The sequence below is a fragment of the Thermobia domestica genome, chromosome 9, assembly GCF_964235325.1.
Source record: "Thermobia domestica chromosome 9, izTheDome1.hap1.1, whole genome shotgun sequence".
Taxonomy (NCBI): domain Eukaryota; kingdom Metazoa; phylum Arthropoda; class Insecta; order Zygentoma; family Lepismatidae; genus Thermobia; species Thermobia domestica.
In genome coordinates, this window is record NC_137462.1 from 116,946,291 (window position 1) to 116,971,737 (window position 25,447).

At 35.4% G+C, this 25,447-nt stretch overlaps 1 protein-coding gene across 3 annotated transcripts in view; it reads left to right on the top strand.

Moving 5' to 3' along the window:
- The window catches only part of LOC145694962 (nuclear RNA export factor 1-like), a 120,116-nt gene extending 109,707 nt beyond the window's left edge, over positions 1 to 10,409 (top strand). For 2 of the 3 annotated variants that reach the window (XM_081771775.1, XM_081771773.1), the window contains one exon: positions 10,013 to 10,409. In XM_081771775.1, coding sequence (XP_081627901.1) covers positions 10,013 to 10,094 — 82 coding nt within the window. In that variant the 3' untranslated portion in view covers positions 10,095 to 10,409. Of the gene's footprint in view, positions 1 to 3,898; positions 4,030 to 10,012 lie in introns of all 3 variants that reach the window. The other variant, XM_081771774.1, reaches the window with a different exon arrangement.
- The last annotated feature ends 15,038 nt before the right edge of the window (positions 10,410 to 25,447 follow it).

Sequence of the window (25,447 nt, forward strand, 5' to 3'; positions counted from 1 at the left end):
TAATACTTTTAAATTTATTGTATGATGCAACTGAAATTTTATATTATGTGAGTCCTGCTGAACTCTCGATGAAAACATTGCTGTAACTGTCAGTTTTTTTTTTTTTTCGTTGTGTCTTTGTTTTTAATATTGCAGGTATTACGCTATTCTTTTGTTTCGAGATGACGATGGAATTGAGTTGCCTGACGAGATTAAGCGAGAATAAACAAATAATTTTTGTACGACCCAGAAAGTTAAATTTGTAGGATTCATATACATATTTAATAATAATAATATTAGTTTTTAAATCTGAGCCGGTAATGATGTTTATATTTATTATTATTAATAATGGGATAAATTATGCGTGATGTGCGAGTAAGCATGTCAAGTGTACACGTAAAGAAAAAGAAGCAACCAGTCTACTTAAACCTACCGTGACGAAGCAGAGTGATTGGAATTTAGAAATTATCTATCTTAATCGCTTCTTTAGGCTAACCTGTGGAAAAATTGTATTTAGAAATAACCTATACTACGTTTTTGGTGATGAATAAGGCCCGGATTTTTATGTTTTTACATATTTTTTCCTTTGTATGTACTCTGGTGAAAATATGAAATGTTCGCAAATTACGAAGTAAGGAGCCATATAAACCAAAATCACATTACATATTTTTACACATTTTGGAGTCTATTACATATTTTCCGTCTACTGTACATATTTTTACATAAATTTGCTCCTTTTCGCTAATTTTCTTTAAATAATACGCAAATAAAAATAGGCCTATATATGGAACAATAACTCAAAAAGTACTTTATTTAATTATCTGTATTCTTTTTCTCTTACTTTGTTCAACCGATTTGCATTGCGGGAAAGCTGGGTTAAAACAAATCGTACACTCTACAACATGCAAAGAAACGTCGTCAGTTATCGCTTCCAATCCTGAAAAAAAATGTTTTATATATATATATATATATATATATATATATATATATATAAAGAAAGAAAACAATATAAGGATTTTCGTGCTTATCGCCTTTGCAAGCAGACACCACTCGGATGTGTGCCGACAAAACAAACTAAAACGCAGACAGTTGGCTGGCTTTCTCTCCATTTTTTTTTTTATGTGCAACCTCTACGGGTGGAGGTGGGGGTGGTGGTGAGAGGGAGGTGATTGAAGCGGCTAGGCTTTATCACTTGTTTCTTAAATCGAATAAAAAATCGCTTTTGTATGACTCGATGGCTACTCCGCCACTTCTTCCTTCAAACAAAAGGGAAAAGGATTCAGTTTCGCGACCGGTTTGTTAGTGTGCACGCTTGTGACCGAGTCAGTTTCTTGTTTTCAATGATGGCTTCTTCTTTAGCGTCAAAATTGAAATCGTGGATAGCTATGGATGACGCTTATACCACAGACGGTAAAATTGTTTTTTGTCAAGTATGCGATAAGAAAGTGGGCTGTTCAATGAAGTCGCGATTGGATCAGCTATTCATATGAAAAACAAGGTGTTACAGCGTGCCGCAAAGCAAAAACTTTTAACCCAAACAAAACCAGCATCTGAAAACAGCAGTGAATTTTACAAAGACCTTGCCAATGCGTTCATAGCAGCGGACATACCGTGGTACAAATTGCAAGTCCCACAGTTCGCGTCCTTTTTGGAAAAATATTGCAAGAGAGACATTCCTAACGAATCTACTATCCGCAAGAATTATTTGGATGTGTGCTACGAAGATACTATCAAACACATTCGAGCTGAAATTTTTGATTCGCATATATGGTTTGCGGTAGATGAAACTACAGACGTATTAGGACGTTTCGTTTCCAATCTGGTGGTAGGAAAGCTTGACCCTGATTCTCCATCACGACCATTTCTGATCTGTTCAAAAGTTTTGGACAAAACAAACCATTCCACAGTTGCACGTTTCGTAAATGATGGACTGAGAGTGTTGTGGTCAGAAAGTGTTCCTGCAGAAAAAGTGCTTCTGATGTGTTCTGATGCTGCGGCGTACTTGTTAAAAGCTGCCGATGCACTTAAAGTGTTCTACCGAAACCTCATTCATATGTGCTGTTTGGTCCATGGATTACATCGTGCAGCAGAGGAAATGCGGATCAATTTCCCTGAAGTCAATGAGCTTGTGTCTTCTACTAAGAAAGTTTTTGTGAAAGCCCCTGGTCGTGTGCAGTGCTACAACAATATGCTACCAAATGTGTCGCTATCACCGCAGCCTGTACTGACACGGTGGGGCACCTGGATACAGGCTGTTAACTTCTACAATGAAAATTTTGATGCTGTAAAGTCAGTTGTCACCACATTTCCTGTAGAGTCCAGTGCAACAGTGCGTGATTCTCAAAGTGCGTTCAAAAATCCTGTTGTTCAATGTTCACTAGCGTACATTGCAAGTAATTTCGGGTGGATTGCAAACGTTATCGAGAAACTAGAAACTTCAGGACTTACTTTGAAAGAAGCGATGACAACAATGGATGATGTAGAGAAGAAACTCAACATTGTGCGAGGAGAAACAGGTGCGAAAATCGCCCGGAAGTTCCAGTCAGTTTTGAAGAGGAATCCAGGACACCTAACATTGAGGACTGCATGCAGGATATTGGATGGAGAAGAAACGGAGGCCCCTGAGGAAATCAGCCCTGGAAAATGTCATTTGTTGAAGTTCGCGCCTGTCACTTCCTGCGACGTGGAGAGGTCTTTCTCAGCCTATAAAATAATCCTGACTGACCAACGACTCTCTTTAACTCCTGAACACCTGGAAAAGTATGTAGTGGTTCATTGTGCATCAGCAAAGTAAGCTCTTTTTTCTAAGATTTTTTTCATCATATACAATAATGTGGTTTTTATTTTTCTGTGAGAGAATTTCATTTGTACTAGTGAAAGCTTGAAGTATCTGTGGCAAGTTAGTGAATTTTTCGCATACCATCATATAAAATACTTAGTTATTCATGGTGCGCTCCGAAAGTAAGCGCTCGTTATTTTAAATAATATTTCTTTTTTATCTCGATATTCAATAATGTGATTTTCATTTCCCTACTAGACAATTTCATTCTTTTATATATATATAATTTGAACGTATTTGTGTCAAGTTAGTGACACGAAGTGTTTGAATACGTAGTTCATTATATAAAATATTTAGTGGTTTATTTTTCGTGTGGAAAGTAAGCGCTTTTTGTTTTGAAGATTTTTCTATTTTGATATACAATAATGTGTTTTTAATAATGTGTTTACAAAGTCTGTTTGTTCCTTGTTAAAGCTTGAACGTATCTATCGAAAGTTAGTGAAGTTTTCAAACGCGCAGTTATAAATTTGAAAATTCCAAAGGTAAGCGTTCTTTCTCTTAAATGTTTTTTTTTTTTTCTCTCTCTTTTGATATTCAATAATGTGATTTTCATTTCTCCACGAGACAATTTTATTTGTTCTTAGTGAAAATTTGAACGTATCAGTGGCAAGTTAGTGACAAAGTTTTTCCGTTGCGTAAAATTATTTAGTAGTTCATTGTTCGTAACAAAAGTAAGTGCATTTTGTTTAAATAAATATTTTTTTTATGTTTACATGTTCAATAATGTGATTTTTTACTTTCTTGATACATATTTTCATTTGTTTCTCCTGAAAATTTGTACGTATCTGTAGGAAGTTATTTGCACTTGTTAAGCTTTTATTACATAAATATGTTACAGTATATTTATTAGCTAAGAAAATAGCACAGACAAAATAAACACGAAAAAATATTTTTACATATTTTCATATTTTTAACATATTTCTTACATATTTCATTGATTTTTGTTACACATTTATGTACATATTTCAATACTTTGTGCTACATAAAAATCCGGGCCTTAGTGATGAATAATCCTCTGCTCTAAATTGTATTAACCTCTTGTGGATAATTGTCACGGAATAACATCTGTTCCGGCCGTAGTTGAAATTGCATCACGGAACAAGGAGAACTGTTAATAACGACGGGATCCGACCGAAGATCAAATCCAAATGGGAATGAAATTTTGTTGAGTCCGGGAGCTAATCAGCAGTGCTTAAGTTACTAGAACTCAGGTAACTAAAAATTTTCTTAAATTTTTAGATCAGAAAGTCGAAATTTCTAGAACCAATCATAAGAATCATTATCAAAGTAACCTTGAGTGACTGTGTTTAATATTTTATGTATGTGTTGAAGGTGATGGATATAAACATGTTAGGTTAAAATTCTGTACCGCGTCCCACATCTCAAACATTCTTTGATCGTCTCTCCACTGAAGTAGTTTAATTAAGCGAAGATCTGTCCGAGCTTTCTAGAACAATGATGGTAACATCGAATAACTTCCATTTCTATGTCTTTTTTCTTTCAACAGCATTATTAACTTGAAGTAACCTGTAAATTTCTATGAACATGAGGAATCCATAAATTGGATAAATTCTGAACCCTTAAACATAAATTATTATGGAAATCGTGACTTAATTATATAATGAATTTGGCTTATGGCATTAAACAACAAATAGCTACCTCATTTGTAGAGTCATCAGCTTGCTGCCCTTAAGTATTTGCAACTGGATATATATATATATATAGATAGATAGATAGATAGATAGATAGATAGATAGATATAGATATTTTTTTATGGCACACGTCTCGTTTTGAATTTTCGTTTCTGTAATTCTCGTCATAACGATTGATATGTGTAATGAAGTGACTTTAAAGTGCTGTCTGGTAGGTTTTTTGTAGGTTTTGCATGCACATTTGTATATATTTCATACGTCATTAATTTCATCATGTGTGGTTTAGTGGCTGAATCAAGTAAGTCAATACTATGGCCATACAGAGCGATGCCTCATATCTGCCACTGTTTTCTTCTAATTCAAAAATAAAGACAACGTGAAATTGTGGGATACAGAAAGGTGGATAGTATCGCTCGTTAAACCAACACATTTAATAGGACAGCTTGGATGTTAGAGTCGTAGAATTTAACACAATGCTGTTATAAAAAGAGAATTATAATTCTACTTATGTGCCATTTTCTTGTTGTTATGTTTCGTATAATTATAAAGAGATGTGATCAGTTTGTAATATCATAGAGGAGCTGCATATGTTAGTACAATGAGATATTTTGAACAGAAAAGTACGATTTTTTTTTTTTTTGTTTTCTTTTGTTCTTTCTCAATATAAACAACCAATTTAGAATATTCAATGATTTATTTCATCATGATAAAACACATCAGAAATTTTAATATGAAATTAAATAATCAAAATTGTACTTTGTATGAATAGTAATATAAATCTTTAAGAATTTACAAAATTTTCTATATAAATATTTTTTTCTTCACTCAAACGGTATTGATGTTATACATCTTAACCAGCGTGTTGAATATTTTGTAGTTCATCATCTGAAAACAATAAAGAGAGTCAATAACAGAAAACCAAACATGCTACTTTAAGCTTGTGTCATAATTGAGCCTGCTATGGTATAAATTTAGTATATATATATATATATATATATATAAACAGAACAGTACCTTATTCTAGAAATGTTGCAAAACTTTTCACAAGCGGTTACTATTTTGATAAGGACTTGGAAAAGAGTTGGAACGCATTGGGAGTAAGCGCTGGATGTTGAAGAATTAAACTGGGCTAAATAACTTCTTTTTCAAATTAGTTTAATTAAGCCAGGATGTTATTTACTTTGGTGTTAAATCATTCTATATAAATGCAACGGAAAAATTAACTTCTTTTTCAATATATATATATATATATATATATATATATAAATTTATAAGATCTTATTTTTCTTGAGATAATCATAAAATTCTGATTTGAGTTAGGAGAGAGGAAAATAAAGAGCACTGCTTTTATTGTTTCCATATTAAGGTGATCTTTTGCATCAGTCTAGCACATGTTCGTGAGTTAAGATGTGAGTATTTGTTCCATAAATACATAAAAGAAACAGTACCATATTACATATTGTTAATGCAATGGTGTAGGTTCTTATACCGTTGATATATTTAAACTTCTAGAGCAAAGTTATTTTTAAAAGCTTAGAAAAAAAAGCTGCATTTAGAAGTCCCAAAAACTGTTCTCAGGACATCGGGATAGCTAGCGGAAGACCAAGAGTGTTTCAGGACGTTTGGGCATCCTGCATATAGTTCAAATAGATGATATACATTCAATGAAGGAAGTAAAATCTAAATTTCGAGATGGACTAATTCTAGTAGGATCGCAGACGTTATTGGAGAAATAAAAATCACGAATACCATTTATAAAATACTGGTGTAGGAATAACACTTAATATAAGTGTAGGAAATACTCATTCGCTCTCATTGCAAAAAGTCATTATTGCAAATTATGCATACTTTTCGTATTTTGTACAGTGGTAGAACGAAAGTTTTTATTTATTTGTTTGTTGAAGAGAGAGAGTGTGCAGATGGTAAAACTTTAATACAGGGAACTTTGAAGCTGTTTCAATCAATAGATCTTTCTTGCATTATAGAAAAGAGTCAAGAAAGAAGGAAATGGAAATGTCATTATGTAGTGCAGGCTAGACTATCGTATTGTATAACATTATTTGTGTCTGCTTGGGAAAATTAAATGGAAAATTTAACTATTATTACTTAGGTCGCAAGTTCATGAATAGATTGATTGGAATTTAACACGTTTGTTTAGCTCCGAGGCTATATGAGACAGAACTTACACGTGAAGTAGAGTTTTTATCCGAGGCAAATATCTTCCGGACCCAGGATTAAGCTCACAGGGAGCATGCACCAGTTGACGCTACAGCCCCAGCTGGCCTGTGATGTTGTCTTCATTCTTCACTGTTTGAATGCGTTGCTGTTCTTTCACTCTCATCTGCATTAAGTTTCCGAACCATCTATTTCGTGACCTGCGTCTCTTCGTCGTTACATATATATTTTTCCATGTAGAATTCGTTTCGCCATTTCGTTGTCTTTCATTCTTTCCCATTTCCGAAACATCCAAATGGGTGCATTTTTATGTTTCTTTCTTAGTTCTTTCATGGCTTTATCCAATTCATCGTTGTAATTTATTCTCCATATTTCCTTACCCAAACCATATATGTTTATTTCAAACTTCCTTAACATCTCTTCTTTTCCTTGTTAAGTGTCCTCATTTCGGAGCCATATGTTAATACTTTTCGCACTAATGTTTTGCGCATTATTATTTTGTTTGCTATGATATTGTTTTCCTGGCAACCATATTTGTATGATACGCTTTATTTCCCTTTTTTAAGCTTTCCCCACTTTTCTAGTGGCTAGCGCATGTGCCTTCGGTGCATGCGGTTCCGGATTCGATTCCTGGTAGGAAATCACAAAAAAGTTAATTAATTTCACAGTCATTCACTTTTATTAATTATTCGCCTCCTTTAGCCTACAAAACATAACCATAGGACGCTAAACTGAAAAAAATCGTCTTTTTTATTTTTTATATTGCATTTTGTTATTCTTTTCATCAATTCTGTTTCCTAGGAGTTCTAAGTCCTTGCTGTTTTTTTAATTTTCTGTTTATTTTTTTGTGTATATCTATATACAAGGTAACCAAAAAAGTTCTTGGTGTTTTAGAGCAGTGATAAACAATGAACAATACAGTAGACGGTACGTGCTTTAAAGTTTCGAAGTAATCTCCGTCAGCACTCAACATTTCTTGCCAACGTTGCTGCAAAATACCCTGGTGATAAAACTCGACGATCGTGGATGCAAAGAAGTTCGTGATAATTTTCCGAAGGATCTTCCACGGAAGTAGTTGTCGAGGAAATGAAACAGGTAGTAATCTGTTGGCGCAAAGTCTGGTGAATATGTTGTATGGCAGAGCGTCTCCCAGCCAAGTTGCTGAAGGGTCTTCCGCGTCCTCTTTACCACCTGTGGCGTGGCATTGTCGTGTACACCCTTGCGATTAACCAATGCTAGCTTCTTCTGCTGTAATATACGATGTACCTTTTGCAGCTACTGAGAGTAGAGGTCAGCAATATGGTCTGACCAGATGGAACGAGCTTGTAATGCACCACTTGCCGACAATTTCTCCATACAGAGAACATAAACTTTCGTGGGTGCAGAAGTGGTTTTGTGTGAGAAACAGGGTCACGTGGCGACAACCAACATCTGGTATGACTGGCAGTGTCATAGAGGATCCACTTTTCTACACCAGTGAGCAAACGATCAAAAATGGGTGTGTTCAATGCCGACTGAGCAAGGACAAACAGGCTGTCATTAGTTGTTCCTTGTTGGTCGCCGACAATGTGTAGGGTACCCACTTGGTTAACTTGTATGAATTCCCTATCTCATGCAAGTGCAGGCACAGCGGAAACAGAACCTTTTTGCAAGTTCATCACACGTTAGACTATTGTCCTCCTCGATGGCTGCTTTCTGGGCCTCGTCTTCTAACATATGTGGTCGTCCACTGCGAGGTTCATTCGAAAGGTTCACATCTTTCGAACGGAATTTCTGGAATCAATGCCTGGTGGTGGGTTCGTTGACGGCATTCTCCACAAGTGCCTGGCATATGCGGCAGCTGAGAAGCCCACTTTAAAATTTAAAATCATAGAACTGCTTCGATACCTCCATTTCTCTTTGACGCTGGTCGAGTTATGACTGCTGTGTGTGCGCAACGTGCAACTGTATTACTGAACTAACTCCCGAAACGCTTGGGAGGCATGTGCATCATTTCGTTTCTTCTTTGTGAGCGCATGATTAATTGGACAGCAAGAACTTTTTGAGTTACCTTGTAAAAGCCACAAGGTTAGTATGCTTTAACAGTTTATTCTACTGTACTATATATCGTCGCTGTGCCTTGAGAAACTGCTATATGATATTTTCGTCGAACATTAGTTGTATACTACAATACGAACAGAAAGTCGTGTTTCATCTTTCCTTATATTCCTATGTGTGAATTCTTAATAGTTTTCTTGTAAAAAGGAAATAGAAAAGACATTTGATAATAATGTAAATTATGAGAAAGCACGTTTCTTGCTTCTCCTGGAAAAATAGAAGCTCTGCACATGAAAGGTGGATATTAATAAGCTGAACCTAAGCAGCATTCAATAACTGATGTAAGAAATACTATTAAGGATGATTAAACACTCTTCTAATGGACCTATTAATATAGGCAACCTCACAGTTCATAAAGGGCATAGAATTGGCATATGATATATAAGTCCTTTCAGTGTCTTAATTCTACAGCCAGAGACATAAACTAGATATTAAGTGGAATAACATTTAATTAATATCTCGTCAGTCGAGTTACGACATGTTCACTTTAGGTTTAGCGTATGTATATTTACGTAACAGTGTCAGTGTATTTCATTCCTGGTGCTGAAATGCTTTGCGTATGACAAGATTCCTCAGACATCTGTAGTAATACATTAACGTATATTATTTCATACCGTGTTTTAACTTACATATAGAGGTATATAACAGGTTGTTTCGAGGCTTATCAGTAACATTTTGTTTAGGCATTCTATGATCTAGGACTAAATCGGTTTCGCAAACACAATATCATTTAACTTAATACACGAAAACAATTTCTGTAAATTTGAGTTATCAGAAGTTAGTTATTCGATTATTGATCACTGTTACCAGATTATATGCACTTCTGTATTAAGTAAGTTTTCCAGATACTGGTACTATGAGTTGATTTTTCAGGAGTCTGCTGCCATATCTATATCACAAACATTACAAATATTAGTTTCATACTTACATTGAATTAAATATAAATGAAAAAAAAAAAAAAAATGTAACTTACGACAATAATAATCTTTAAATGGGAAAACAGAAAGTCGTGGAAATATGAAAAAGAAAATATAGTCATCCGCAATCCGTTGTAATTGTTCCTTTGTAAAATTACTTTTAATATAAAATTCCTTTTTATGCCCGTTTTTTATTATTGTAAACACAATATTTACTGATAATAAACTATTCTGTAATCGAATTACAATTATAAATAGGTATTGATACAATGCAAGTGTTAATTCGTTTCGAAATTGGTGTTGTAAGCAGTGCAATTTGTCGGCAATAAGTCGTGCTTTATCTTTTCTTTCAGGTTTTGCGACCACGGGAAAGAGTTTTATTCTTTCATAATTCCCTCAACAACAGAGTTGGCCACGATTTCAACAGTGATGTGATTTCCTGTTTTATTGGACAAGTCTTGTTCTTACTTTTAGGTTGGAATGATGCAGGTTGTGATAGCAAAAAATAGTGGTTCAAAATAAGAAATTGATTTTATAGATAAATAATTCAATTGGTAATTTTGAATAAAAAGAAAAGAAATATCATTGATGATATTTCGTTAATTAATAAGTCTCTGCTTTTGTCTCAGATAATTTTTGGTATATTGAGACATTGAGACTTAATATATTACCAAAGACTCTTTGAATTAGTGCATTATAGCTAGAGGAAAAGCTAAAAATTTTATTTGTTTAGTAATTTCGTCATGAAGATAGTCGATAATTTTTTCTCCTTTGTTTATTGCTTAGATTTCTGTGTTTATATTTTGTACAGTTGTATGCTTGTACAGTTGTGTACTTTGCATTAATATGCAAAATTAAAGAAATAGTAAAGAAAGAAAAAAACTTGTTTACTTCATTGAATTATAACAACAAAATAGAATGTCCGTACAGTCAATACAAACTATAAGTTTGATGGAGACAATTCATTATTGTACGGGAAATATGTAGAAAACATAAGAAACAGAAGAATTGTTTGTTGACAGTAAAATCTTATCCACTCCCACTGTTTTGGAATGTTGATGAATGAATGATGCACAAAAACAAATAATTATGGTGAGTGGATATACGTTTATTTATACTAACCACACAAAAACTTGAAGACGTTACAACTTGTTATTAAATTATTTTTCGTGCAATTCTGGAGGACCATTACTAACCGTTTTCATGGCAATCATCTTGCTTACCCACACACTAATAAACAAAAGACGAACGTCATGCAAATGTAATTGACAATAATACCAACTCACTGCATAAATCACTCACATATAAACTGTTTCATAACAATAAATTCCAACTTATAGAAAAATAAAATAAACATGGAATGCCGAAGAAAATTCTAAATCGGGAGCTTCATAGTAAGGAAAGTAGCTAGTACATAAAGGTTTTAATTATTTATTTTATTATGTGAAGAGAAAGTTCGAACATTTTTTTCGAGAAGACGGAGAATCAGGTTGTGACATTTATTACAGATTTAAAAGTATTTTCTTTTTTATCAGGATAATTTCATCTATGGACCTATTGTAAAAGTTTACATAAGATAGAAGAAAATATATATTAGATAAGTTCAAAATTTACATTCCTTAGTCGATTTTATTTGATCTTCGCATATCTCGGTAAACCCTAAACTGAAATTTCCCGAGTCTACAACCACGAAATTAATCCATGCCGGGCAGATGGCACACGTGCAAGTAGGTAATGTATGGTCTGGGAGCAAAATTTCCAACATTATCACTAGTTACCAAAATTACATCAAAATGGTAGGTCGACACTGATAAATATCTACCTCACCAATGGAAATCGGACCGCGCTTACTGAGTAGTAGATTACCCAGCATCACAACTGATTAGCAAAAGTACGTAAAGGTTGTAATGCTCCACTATTGTTAATCTGCACCTTACATAGTAACATATCTTATTTGTTCCTGCTGTTATAATTCTTGGGTGCTTGTACATAGGATGTTAAGTCAAACAATATGTTTTGGGGAAAAATTGAGTTGAAAGTTTAAAAAATAATCAGCCTGACACAATCATAGTCAACGTCTTGCGAATAAAATCAGAAAAATAAACACACTGCTGAACAAGACTGCACTTATTTAATATAAAAACACATTTACACGTGACGTTTCGATCTTCTATCCAAGATCCTCATCAGAGAGTGTACGTCTGATGAGGATCTTGGATAGAAGATCGAAACGTCACGTGTAAATGTGTTTTTATATTAAATAAGTGCAGTCTTGTTCAGCAGTGTGTTTATTTTTCTAAAATAATCAGGGTATAGATTATTGACAGATTTTGACAGGCATTATACAGGCACCTGTTTCGGTGAAAACACATGTAAAGAAAATATTACGGGCACATTGTCTTCAGGTGATATGCATGTCGAAAAAGTATTAAACTTCTGTTGGAAATTTTGCACGGAAACAAGCGTTGTACAGAGCCTGTACATTAAAATGAGAACATGCAATGTACACGTAGTCACTCACATGCAAATAAATAGAGGGAATATGTGCATGTAGAGTACCTTGAATGGATTGCTGATAACATTCGCAATACAGTAAGAATGAAAAGTACAAACAAGGTGCCTGTTTATCAACATGTAATATACATGTGTGACATTCGTATTACATGTAAATACCATGTATCAGCGTATAGCATGGAAAATGCATGATGTAGAATATGTTATTTTACATTTATCATTTTCGTGTATATGCGAAGTGTGTAACTCCCCTACGTGTAGTGTATAGGTAATGTACAGGTGAACGGGAACATGCAATGATCATGATTGCCAATAAATGGATTAAACAGATACGTGTGGTGAACAAGGTGGATTGGAGCTAAACTTCACGTTATAGGCACAGGAGACATGCAATATTCAGGCACAAGTCTCCAGTTCGACATTCGCTATGCAAGGTCCTGACACATGTATAATACATGGGATTACAACTGAATACATTGCCTGTATCATCTCCGTATACATGCGAAGTGTGAACCCCCTATATGCAATGTACAGGCAATGTGCAAGTACACGGAAAATACAATGATCATGATTGCCAATAAATGGGTTAAACAGGTGCATGCAATGAATAAGATTGATTGGAGTGAATCATTAATGTTACAGGTGTAGGAAACATGTAATATTCAGGCACCAAGTCTCCAGTTTGTCATGCACATATGCAAAGTCCTGAGGCATGTATAGTACTTAATGCGATTTACTTTACATGTATATTCCGCTAGCACACCCATTAATTCGCTAACATCTGTATTTCACATGTATTTAAAATGTCAATTACATTTTTATCAAATGAAAAGCAGTTGTCAGATCCTCATGAGATAACGTATATGTCAACTACATGGAATATGCCGGTTATGTACATGTCTTTCAATTCTCTACATGTTGTTTACACGCATTTTTCACGTTGCAAGGTTGCTACCCTATCAACATGAAAACTACCTGTTTCCATGAAATGAACATGTAATGATCGTGAAAAAAATTGATACCTGTCTCATGCGTTTAAAAGTGTTCCATTTTCAGGCGCCTGTAAAAATACGCCTGTTTATGCATGTTTCACAGGCACCTGTAAACCACCTGCATTTTCTGTCTGGGTCCTCATCGCGAAAACTCTACTATAGCTGGAATACTGTGGGTACTCAATCTTCGTGCATTATTAAGGATTTTCCCACGAGTGTTCTTAGTATTCTTAAGGATTATCCACAAAACTATAGATCCTTATCTTAAAAATATGTACACCTTCTGTATAGTAATACACACTAAACTGAAATCAAGAATGTCCTGCTATCTTTTAAGGGGCCGTCATTTATGGGGTGGCAGAGAGGGGCAATTGCCCACCCTGATTTTGAGATTTATATAGATTTTATCAATAGAATAGTAGTAAGTCAGTGAAAAATGAGAAATTTTACTTATATCAAGGAGTCTTGCGTCCCCTCCCCCCAAGCGAAATCTGAAATGACGTTACTGATCTTTTCACCTACTCCTAGAATACATCCATTATCAATTTATTTTTAAACTTTATCACTAGTTCTGCCAGGTTAATGGCGTGGATTTTACTATCAAATACTAAAATCAATTATAAAAAATTTCGGATTTGAAAAACCTTTGCTCTCTCTCCCTTTCTTTCTCCTAATGTCATTTTGATAATTAATAAAAAATCATCTAAAATCCTTAGCCCAAAATTGATAGACAAAATGGCGAGAATTTTTAAATAAGGGAATTAGACTGTTTTATACTTTTAGTCATATTGGTTGATTAGTAAAGGATATCACATGAATTTTTAGTAATAAAACGTGACTTGAAGTTTAAAAATTACAGACTAGTTGATGCGTGCAGCGGACTTAAAAATCCATGAAGACCAGCGTTTCATAATTTCCACGTTGTCACTGGAATTTTCACACGTTTCGCGGTTGGTGCTGTACACAATCGTTTCTGAAACCTTGAAGTTCCGAAAATTATGAGCGCGATGGTTTTTAGACTCCTTACTGAGAAACACAAAGAGACGAGACTGGCTTGTGTTTTGACCTTCTTGACCCGATACAATGAGGAAGAAGATCAACTGTTGGACCACATTGTTACAGGTGAAGAAATAGGGTTTCCCACATGGCTCTACCATCGGAGCGGCAATCAATGGAATGGCGACACATGACATCTCTATTCCAAGTAAAAGCCACATAGACAATATCTATTCGCAAGATTATGGCTACTGTATCCTGGGATCTCCATGGTATCCTGTTAGTTGAGTTTATGCCACGAGAAACAATAATCAACTCACCTATGTACTGCGCGATCTAGAAAAAGGTTTCACGTGGAATACAGAACAAGGCCCGTGAACTAATACAACCGATAGTTTACAACCGTTATATTTTCTAACGGTTGTAAACTATCGAAAAGTTAATTCACGACACGACTCTTGCCTGGTCTTATTTCTTACCTGTCTTTGTATCTGAAACGATATCTGGTTAATTAGTGTTTAATTTGTTGTTTTGATTATGATACCGCTCTGGGAAGTCAATTTTCAATATGAATTTTTAATTATTATTTCTGAAAGTCGTTCACATCCGTTATTAGAGGTTCTGTTCCCTGGGGATTGTTATTTGGTATTAGTATCACCGTTCTAGATATCGCTTTTTATCACTCAAGATGGTTTCAGTAATAGTTTTTTGGCTTGTAGTGATAATCAAGAAACCTTATGATAACCTTCAGTAAATTAGCATTGACAAAATTGCTCATTATGCAATATATTCGGAACCTCTTAAGATTACAAACATGAAATGTAATATTATGGTTTTCATTTAAAGTAATTTAGCACGTCTTTTCTTAATATCGATCTAGCAGGAGAAAAAAAGGCAGGGAGAAAAAATGTTAGTGATTACAATTATTATAATAAGTTGTCCATATCTCGGAATAAGATTAATATATGTAATTTCATTTGAAACAATTAGACACGTGCATTTAGGGATGTTATTTGATCTAGAAGAAAACAAAAAAGAGGGGTAATTGGAATCCTTTAGGTTTATGTACATGAAATTCTGTATTTGGTCTTTTCGATTAAAATAATAAAACACGGGGATGAGCGTGTTTTCAATAATTCACTTAGAACGGAAGAAAAGAGGTCTAAAGAAAGGATGTGGAGTTGCATTTATTATAAAAAGATATCGGTATCTCAGTCTCTTAAGTTTAGAGACATGAAATACGGTATTTAGTCTTTTCATTTACAGTAGTTAAACATGTGTTTCAACGTTTTTGGTATTTGACCTAGGAGGGAAGAAAAGGTAGTGAGAACAAAAATAGCTGAGGTGATTCACTAATATAGACTAGACACCAAAATGTGTTGAAACATGTGCTTGCTTATTTTTAATGAAAAGTCCAAATAACAAATTTCATATCTCAAAACTTATTAGATTTCGGGATAAGGAGATTTCATTATTGGAAATTCGACATGCAAGTGGGTGAAATGGAAGATGCAAATTTTATTGGATTTTCCCGGAATCCCTTAGATTTAGAGAAATGAAATTTGATATATAAACTTTTCATTTAAAATAACTGAGCACATGTTTCTGAATTTCTTGATATTTCACATAGAAGAGAAATAAAGAAAGGGTGGAGGGCTAGTTGAGCTCGCACCGCTTCGCTATCTTCAATCGTTTATCCCAGCTGAAGTTTCCCAATAATGCATGAAGTATGGCACGAAGAGCTACAACTGTGATCGTATAAAGGTAGCATTCTTAAATGTTTATTCTCTCGGGTGAAGAATGATAAATTCGATTATCTGTCGATAAGTATCTTCCCTCTGTAAGTCCTTTAGCTCGGGTCCAGTACTTTTGGAAACGCCTGGATAAATGTAACCCAACTTACGCCTAACATTTCAACCAGGAGACGACAGTTGGTAAGACTGTGGAGCACAAACGGGTTTTTGCTGTGGAGTTGATGCACGAAGAAATTTCTCCATTTTAAGATTTATCTCTATCGTTTGGATTTGTTTTTGTCCAATGGGTACTGCACATCAATGACATTATAATTCGTTGTGTGTTTAATGTGTTATTTCACTACATACTACGTGTGAGAAGAAAGAAAAACACTGATCATACACGAGTTAGAAAATGATTAAATTAACTAAAATATCAATTCTGGAATAAATAATGGAAAGAAGCTTGTAAATCTTTGTCTCCATTCACGGACCTACTCCGATTCTCCATCATGCGAACGTTTCTTTCCTTCTCCACAGGAGACTTATCACATTAAGTATAGATTAAAATTGAAATTGAAGCATATTAAAAAATTGGGACCTGCAGGAATTTAAAACCAGGATACCTTGACAGAAATTCAATACGATAACCAGATACCTGCGCCGATTACTTACTTAATGTTCCACAGAAACTATTTGCAAGTTAAAAATCTTTCATAAGATGAGCCACTAAGACTTGTGTTAAGAGATAATCATTTGTTGAGTTAATATTCTTTATTATATGGTATATTGTAGTGCTGTTGTTGTTTCATTATTATTAACGATCATTCCAACTCCAAAAATTTCACACATTCAACATGTTTTACATCAGTTAATGTGACGAAAAAGAAAATGTGACTTGTGCGAAAAGTACATTTAACACTGCAAGAAATGTAACTTCTAATTATTCACCGCAAACTCAGTCGTATCCGATTGTAAACAAATCCTAGTGGAACAGAAAACCAATTTACATTTCAAACAGAGTATGAAATAGTCGAGCGGTTTGGGCGAGTAGTTGATTAACAATGTGCTTATGTGTTCAAATCCTGGAATAGAAATTTTTTTTCGTTTTGCTCGTAACCTACCCGGAAACTGAGAACATTTCTTTGACAACCCTTTGGAAATTTTCTTTCTTTCAAGTTCGATTTTTAAAAAAAATATACGAGTTGTTAATATGAATAACATGTTTGTAAACAAGGTATTAAGTATTTTTACTATTCTATTATTATCATCTTAAACGCGAGAGACCAGAATTCAATTTTCGGTAGGAGCTCCCTTCGATCCCATATTGAGTTGTGGCTACAGGTCTCAAGTAGATTCTCTGAAGAAAGGAACTCTAATTAATAATCTAATCCGCAAGGTCTCCTTAATAAACAAAGTAGTTTATTCGTTTCTAGTTAAACATTTTCAAATTGCAAAATCAAAACTTTTGTGGAAATGAAAGAAAAAAATATTTCCGTCGTTCTTATTATAATTACCGTGTATAATACTGATTTCCAGTGGAGGAAGATGCTTAACTGAAATAAAACATGAGTATTGCTTTGTATTGCAATTTAAAGTTCATTCTTTTATACATGTACGAGAGTTATTTTTAAAGTAAGGTAAAATTATTTTAACATATTTTGTTATTTCGCAGATGGGAGGATAATATTAAGATGGATCTCGCAGAGATATGAATACAAAGTAGAAACTGGATCCAATTGGCTAAGGGTAGAAGTCAGTGGAGAGCTTTTGTGAACGCGGCATTGAACCTCCGGGTTCCATACGCCATAGAGTTAGTTAGTTAGTTTTTATTTTGTTATTTCGTATGCACACATGGTAACTATTTTTATATATAAATGCCATGTTCGTTTAAACGTTTATCAAGCGTTCATCAAGTTTTTGTGCCAACCTTGCCTATTGCTTTCACTTCTTCACCGGTGTAAAACCTCTGACTGGCGAGAAACTGCTTCAAGTAGGGGAACAATAATAATTGTTCGGCGCAAGGTCTGGGCTGTACGGTGGGTGATCCAGGATCTTCCATAAAAAGATTGATTAACTCTGGAGTTTGAGCAGCAGAATGAGGGCATGCATTGTCATATAGCAAGGAAACACCAGATAACAGTAGTCCACGGTGCCTGTTCTGTATAGCACGTGAAACCATTTTCTAGGTCGCGCAGTACGTAGGTGAGTTGATGATTGTTTCTTGTGGCATAAACTCGACTAACAGGATACGATGGAGATCCCAGGATACAGTAGCCATAATCTTGCGAATAGATATTGTCTATGTGGCTTTTACTTGGAATAGAGATGTCATGTGTCGCCATTCCATTGATTGCTGCTCCGATGGTAGAGCCATGTGGGAAACCCTATTTCTTCACCTGTAACAATGTGGTCCAACAGTTGATCTTCTTCCTCATTGTATCGGGTCAAGAAGGTCAAAACACAAGCCAGTTTCGTCTTTGTGTTTCTCAGTAAAAAGTCTGAGAACCATCGCGCTCATAATTTTCGGAACTTCAAGGTTTTAGAAACGATTGTGTACAGCACCAACCGTGAAACGTGTGAAAATTCCAGTGACAACGTGGAAATCATGAAACGCTTGTCTTCATGGATTTTTAAGTCCGCTGCACGCATCAACTCGTCTGTTTTTTTTTTTTTTTTTTTAAACATCAAGTCACGTTTTATTACTAAAAATTCATGTGATATCCTTTACTAATCAACCATATGGCCAAAAGTATAAAACAGTTTAATTCCCTTATTTAAAAATTCTTGCGATTTTGTCTATCGATTTTGGGCTAAGAATTTTAGATGATTTTTTTATTAATTATCAAAATGACATTAGTAGAAAGAAAGGGAGAGAGAGAGAGAGAGAGAGAGAGGGTAGATTTTTCAAATCCGAAAATTTTCGTAACTGATTTTAGTATTTGCAGGGCTGGCTCGTCCATATAGGTAACCTAGGCGGTTGTCTAGGGCGAAAATATTTAGGGGCGGAGTAGCATGTATTTTTTTACGTGTGGTTTATCAATATTAGCCAAAACGTACGTGCGCCAGCGCACCACACCTATAGGAAGAGGAAGTTAATGAAAAGTGGGATTGCCCAAGATCGATTACTGTTCACCTATATGGAGTGGGGGAATGTCTATATGACTATAGTAGTTTATCGTGTTCCCACTGTTTATTCTATGGCTAAAGATGTCCTGCATTATCTGAATATCCAGACTCTGGATGCTCGCAGAAATGTCACTGACCTAAAGCTTCTACATAAGGTAGTCAATGGAAACTTAAGTTCTGAAGCTCTATTTCAAAAATTATCCCTTTACATTCCTACCCATGTAGCTCCAAATACCCACCATTCCCGCCCTAGACTGTCGATTACTCAAAAATCCTTTTCTTTTTTTTTTTTTCACAGAGCGCCAAATTTATATTATCAGATAACAACTGACGTGGGCATTTTTTAAGCTACTCAACTTTTCACAGAATAATTACACAAATTCAAAATAACTCAAAATGAATTAAGAAACTTCATCTTTGCTTTGTCTTAACCATCTTTTGTTTATATTTACAGGGAGCATCGACATGGTTTACAATAAAACTAATTTTCTATTGCCATGTGGTTATATTTGTAAAATTTCATTCCAAATGTCACAGTAATAAAATGTTTTAAAAAATAATTGACTTACTTATAGATTACTTATTAATACCATAGAGAGAGGCATTCGGAGTAAGTTTTATTTTATTTAATACTTAAACAAATGTTAAAAACGTGATTATGTGCTGAAAATGTCAGGGATGACAAGGCGTCACTTCAGTTTGGGTTTTGGAGAGGAGATTATGGGGGCGCAGACATGCTTTTCGCCTAGGGTATAAAATATACTAGAGCCGCCCCTGAGTATTTGATAGGGTAAAATCCAGGTCATTAATCTGGCAAAACTAGTGATAAAGTTTAAAAATAAATTTGAGGATAATGGATGTATTCTAGGAGTAGGTGAAAAGATAGCAGGACATTCCTGATTTCAGTTTAGTATGTCTTACTATACAGAAGATGTACCTATTTCGATAAGAATCTATAGTTGTGAGAAAACCCTTGCTAATACACGAAGATTGCGTACTCAGAGTATTCCAGCTATAGTAGAATTTTCGAGATGAGGAAATAAATGAAATATTTGATGTTTCATTCTGGTATTATAATCAGTGATTTATTTGTGGATTTTGTAGAAGGGGGCAATATTTATGCACGATTGTGTTCCGTATAACAGAACAACTTTAAAGGCAGGTTGGGACAACGTTATTTTTAAACCTACCTACTTTGAAATTATGTTACTAGTCTGATAGGCGGTCCCCAACTTCATTTTTTCACCTTTTTTAAAAATAATTTTATTATAAATACGGGTATAAAGTTTAAAAAGATTTGGTTAAATAGATTAGATTACATGCGTTACTTACCTTGCTACTTTTCGCCCTACTGTTGAGGATAAGTGTGCAGCATTAAGAAAAATCCCTATAGTTATATTGCAACCTGTACAACTTGTTACAACAAGAGTCACACTCCTACGTAAAACTGTTTTGTTATGAGAAGAAATTCTTTAGTCAGTTCTAATTTGGATTTTGAAGACGAAATTCCTTGCCTGAACAATAAATGCAACAAAAGGTAAGAATTTACTTTGGGCAGAACAGTGATAGGTGCACATACACTTGAACCTAATTTTATTATTTGGTCTAGGAATTAATTCGTGCGGTTGGTACGCACACATTGAAGCTGTAGTACAAACACAAAATACATAAATACCTTAAGAAAAATATTGTCCATCGCTAGCCACCACTTTCGCCCATCTGTCAGGCAATGTACGGATTCCGTGGCGAAAGAAGTCCTCATCCTTGGAAGCGATCCAGTCAGAGACCCATGTTTCGATATCTTCTGAAGAAATAAACCGCTGTCCAATCAAATCGTTGTTCATGCAATCGAACAAGTAGTAGTCCGAAGGAGCAACGTCTGGTGAATACGGCAGGTGGGGTAAAACTTCCCATCCGACATTTTCTAAATATGTTTTGACCGGTTTTGCGACATGTGGGCGAGCGTTATCATGTTGAACAATAAGTTTATCATGTCTGTTCTCCCATTCTGGTCGTGTTCTGGCCAGAGCTTGCTTCAAACGCATTAATTGTCGTCGATAACGTTCTCCATTCATAGTTTCACCCGGTTGCAGCAGCTCATAGTACACCACACCTTTCATATCCCACCATATGCACAGCATAACCTTTGCACAGTGAATATCTCGTTTTGGTTGTGATGGACCTGGTTCACCTGGTTTCACCCAGGCCTTTTTTCGTTTAGGGTTCTCGTAATGGATCCACTTCTCATCACCCGTAATAATTCGATGCAGAAACCCCTTTCTGCTCTGTCGTTGAAGCAGCAATTCGCAAATGGTTTTTCGTCTTTCAACGTCTCTGTCTTTCAATTCATGTGGAACCCAATGTGACATCTTTTGAATCATTTCCATGGCTTTCAAGCGTTTGGAGACTGTTGTTTGATCAACGCCTAATGCTGCTGCAAGTTGTTCCTGCGTTTGACACGAATCCTGCTCGAGCAATGCTGTCAATTCTTCGTCTTGAAATTTTTTTGGCTGTCCAGCTCGCTCTTGGTCTGCCAAGCCGAAATCACCACTTCTAAACCGTGCAAACCACTTCTGACACGTTCGCTCAGCTAGAGCATGGTCACCATACACTTCCACCAAAATACGATGACTTTCAGTCGCACTTTTCTGCATGTTAAAGTAATGCAGCAGGACACCCCGCAAAAACACTTTATCAGGCACAAATTGCGCCATGTTCACTTAACTACAAACTGGTGTTGTTGACGCTTTAATTCACTGCCCTATACTACGAACGATACGCGATGACAGGGGTTTGCAACACATGTGTGGATACACGGAACTGTGGGACGCTCCGTTCGTTGCGCCATCTCTTGTCCACCCGCACGAATTAATTCCTAGACCAAATAAATAGGTTCACTTTGGGTTAAGCTGACTTACCCACTTACGGCATGTTATCTAACACTGTATTTAGAAATTAACAATACTTTCACACTGTACCTGATTTTAGAGTAGTGAAGCAATAGGATGTTGGTTTACTTTGGATACCGTCTTTTTCCCAGTTGGTTTATTGGTAGCAGCATGATGTCCACTTTTTATCCAACTGATGGCTAAGTTTTCTGCATTGAAAGAAGTAATGTCTGGCCCATTAGCGTTTATGAAAAGAGTCAAGGGTTTCTACAGATAAACTGTTTCTAGCTGTAAGTTTAAGTTGGAAAAGTCTCTCACACTCTGCAGAAGAAACTGGAAGAACACTGATTCTCAAGTTAAGAGTTTGCAGATTTAGCCCAATATTATTGGCTGAATCGTCAGAGGATTTATATATATATATATATATTCCCATTACTTCTTTGTCACCGTATAACATTCTTGCAGGTAATTCTTCTGACCAATTGGATTGTAGCAAAACCTCGACCAGACTGAACGTTTCGTTAGTGAAGCTAGACCGTATGTTATCTGCTAGACTCTGAAAGAATTGCAATCTTATTTACTGGTACTTTTCAAGAGAACTGTCTCAGGGTTTTGCAAGTGGAGCCCCACGAAACTGACCAGTTTCTTCAAACTGATGTCGTAATTCTTCCATGGACATGCCGTCTTTTTCTTTCAACGCTTCCAGAACACATACAGTTGTTTCAATTTTGCTTATTGGCTGTACAAGGGATGCTGACCTCTCTTGTAGAAACAGGCTAAGGACATGTAGAAGTCCAGCGCCTCTAGGATCATGGACGTTTCATAAACAAAATTCCACTTAGAGAGTTTTACGTACTGGCCCGGAAATATTGCATGCTGCTGAATTTTTTTTTTTTTTTTTTTTTTTTTTTTCAAATTTCTAGAAGCTTCTCGAAAATGTTCCACTAGCGCAGGGTAGGACTTCCACAATGCTTCTACTGAACGGTAAGAAGAGCCGAATATCAAAAACTTTAGTAACAATATAGAAGCGAATACCTAGTTCTGATATTAATTCGATTTCTCGCCTGTTCTTTTGGGACATTCAGTAAATAATATATAATCTCTCTATAAGGTTTTGAAATGAACCATATCTGAAGACAGCAAGACATAAATGAAAAAAGACAGGATCATTTATTTCGAGTTGCATGTTACTTACGCCATCAGTACAAACTGTTATAAGTCTTTCCCGTAATATCGTTTTGGAAAGATTCATACTTTCACACATTTTAATCACGGAATCACAAATCTCTCTGCCTGTTGTTGCTTGTAACTCAAATAAACCTAAAAATATATAGCTACATACCTCATTAACTACACTATGCATATACACAATGAAAATATTTTTAGACACAGTGGAGGATTCGTCCATCATTAGCGCGAAAGGTTCATCGGAATTTGCAAGATACTCGGCCAGTTTTCCCTTCACTTTTGTAGCTACAAAGTCAATAATATTTGCACACGTAACATTGGAGTAGAGAACTTGTGCATTCCATTTATTCTTGCAATTTAGTTAAGATGTAGGTGCGCGGTAAACGACAGATGATTTTGGGCAATAACATAAGCAGTTCTAAATATTGCAGCGTCTTTTTAACACTAATTTCATTCAGAATTTTCCACCTGTCTTCTGCATTTGACATTGAAACCTTTATTTCTTCCCTATCCATTTATTCACATATTGCAAACATTGTGTGCATTGTGTGTAATAGATTTTTCGTGGTCATAGATTTGATCAAGACGTTTCTTTGCTTTTGCAGTAACACCGTTGTAATTACCATACATTTTGCACATCTAGTCTTCTTTCTGTATGAATCCAGAACGGAAGCACATATGGCACACACAACGCTAATGTCATCAGTATTTTGTTTAGTATCTAGCCACGGTCGTTTAATTTTCCAGCTCGCAAATTGTTCTTGATCATATATGGAAGGGAACAAGCCACTGGGAACAGAAATAACCTCACCATTATTAACACTAGGCCCCGAATCATTCTCATCTTTCTGATGAGATGTCTGTAATATAGTTTCGGACTCTGCACTATCTTTAGACGAAAGCCTCTTACTCTGTGTGCCGGAATTACTTGCCTTTCTATCGTCTGGAGACTTTCTTTTATTAAAATATAATCTAATATCCTTTTCCTTCTGCTCTTTTTAACGTCTTTGTCAACGAAAAAGCTACCAATCCCCAACTGCAGTGACTGCTCACTGATAATTGAAAACTTTATTTTTATTTTTATTTTTTTAATCAAGAATAAGCAGTGGTACTAGCTGTAAGATTTTTTCTTCGGGAAGCAATTCTATATATATAAAAAAACATGAAGTTGAATTATCGTACTTCAAAACAGATTGTATAGCCTAAGAAAGGGGGAAAATATCTTCCCAGGATGGGAGGACTAAATTAAACCGAGAGACAGTGAAGTCAAAACTTAGAAGGGGGGAAATTCCCAGGCTTCCCTGGCTACAAATAAATCCCTGATTATAATGAAACAATTGGACAAACACACATACACAAATGCCGGTTGAACTGAATGGTAGAAACTCGCTCCGCTCGCTTCAACTACCTTTTTTTGTGCCAATTTTATTTCTTTCCTTAGGTCATATTCAAATTCTTAGAAAAACGTACACTTAAAATCATATAGAGTCTATTGTAACCCTACTTCGTTTCGTATTTACCATTCTTGCAGTTTGGTCAGATCAGTTACTTGTTTCCCAAACATAGGCAATAGTAGTGGAAAAATTCCCGATCTGGATCAGTGTCTGACGTTTTTGCGTTTCTTCGCACTGATCCCTGAGAGCATGTACTCGATTTTGCAGTGTCGCACGATATGCCACGACCCACGTACCATTCAACCATGGAAAATCGAACACCCGAAAACTCGTTCTCTGTTATTACCACTTTTTTAGGTGTGTATTCGTTCTCTTTTTTGACCCCATTTTAGGGGTGTACTCGTCCCGTTTTATGACCTCCGATTTTAACATAGCAGAAATTACAGAAGACTATGAGCCCATTTTCCAACTAGGGGTGTTCCGGATTCCGGAATACTTCGGAATGAAAATCTTAATTCCGGAATCGGAATTAAAAATTTAGTTATTCCGTAATTTCGGAATCTCGGAATTCCGTAATCTCGGAATTTCGGAATCCAGGAAGTTCATTCCGAAATTTCGAAATCTCTAAATTCCGGAATTTCGGAATTCCGAAAGTTCACCTCGAAATATCGGAATTCAGGAATCTCGGAATTCCGAAACTTCAGTCAGAAATTTCGGAATTTCCAAAACTCGGAATTCCGGAATCTCGAAACTTCAGCTAGAAATTTATGAATTCCAGAATATGAGGACTTCGGTTCAGCACTTCTGAATCTTTGAAATTCGAAATTCCCAATAACGGTACGTCGATCCAGCATATCGGAATCTCGGAATGCTGAAATGTCAGCATCTGAAATCTTCAAGTAACATGATTATGAGATAGACATCAACACTCAGACAATGTAATGATGAAACTTA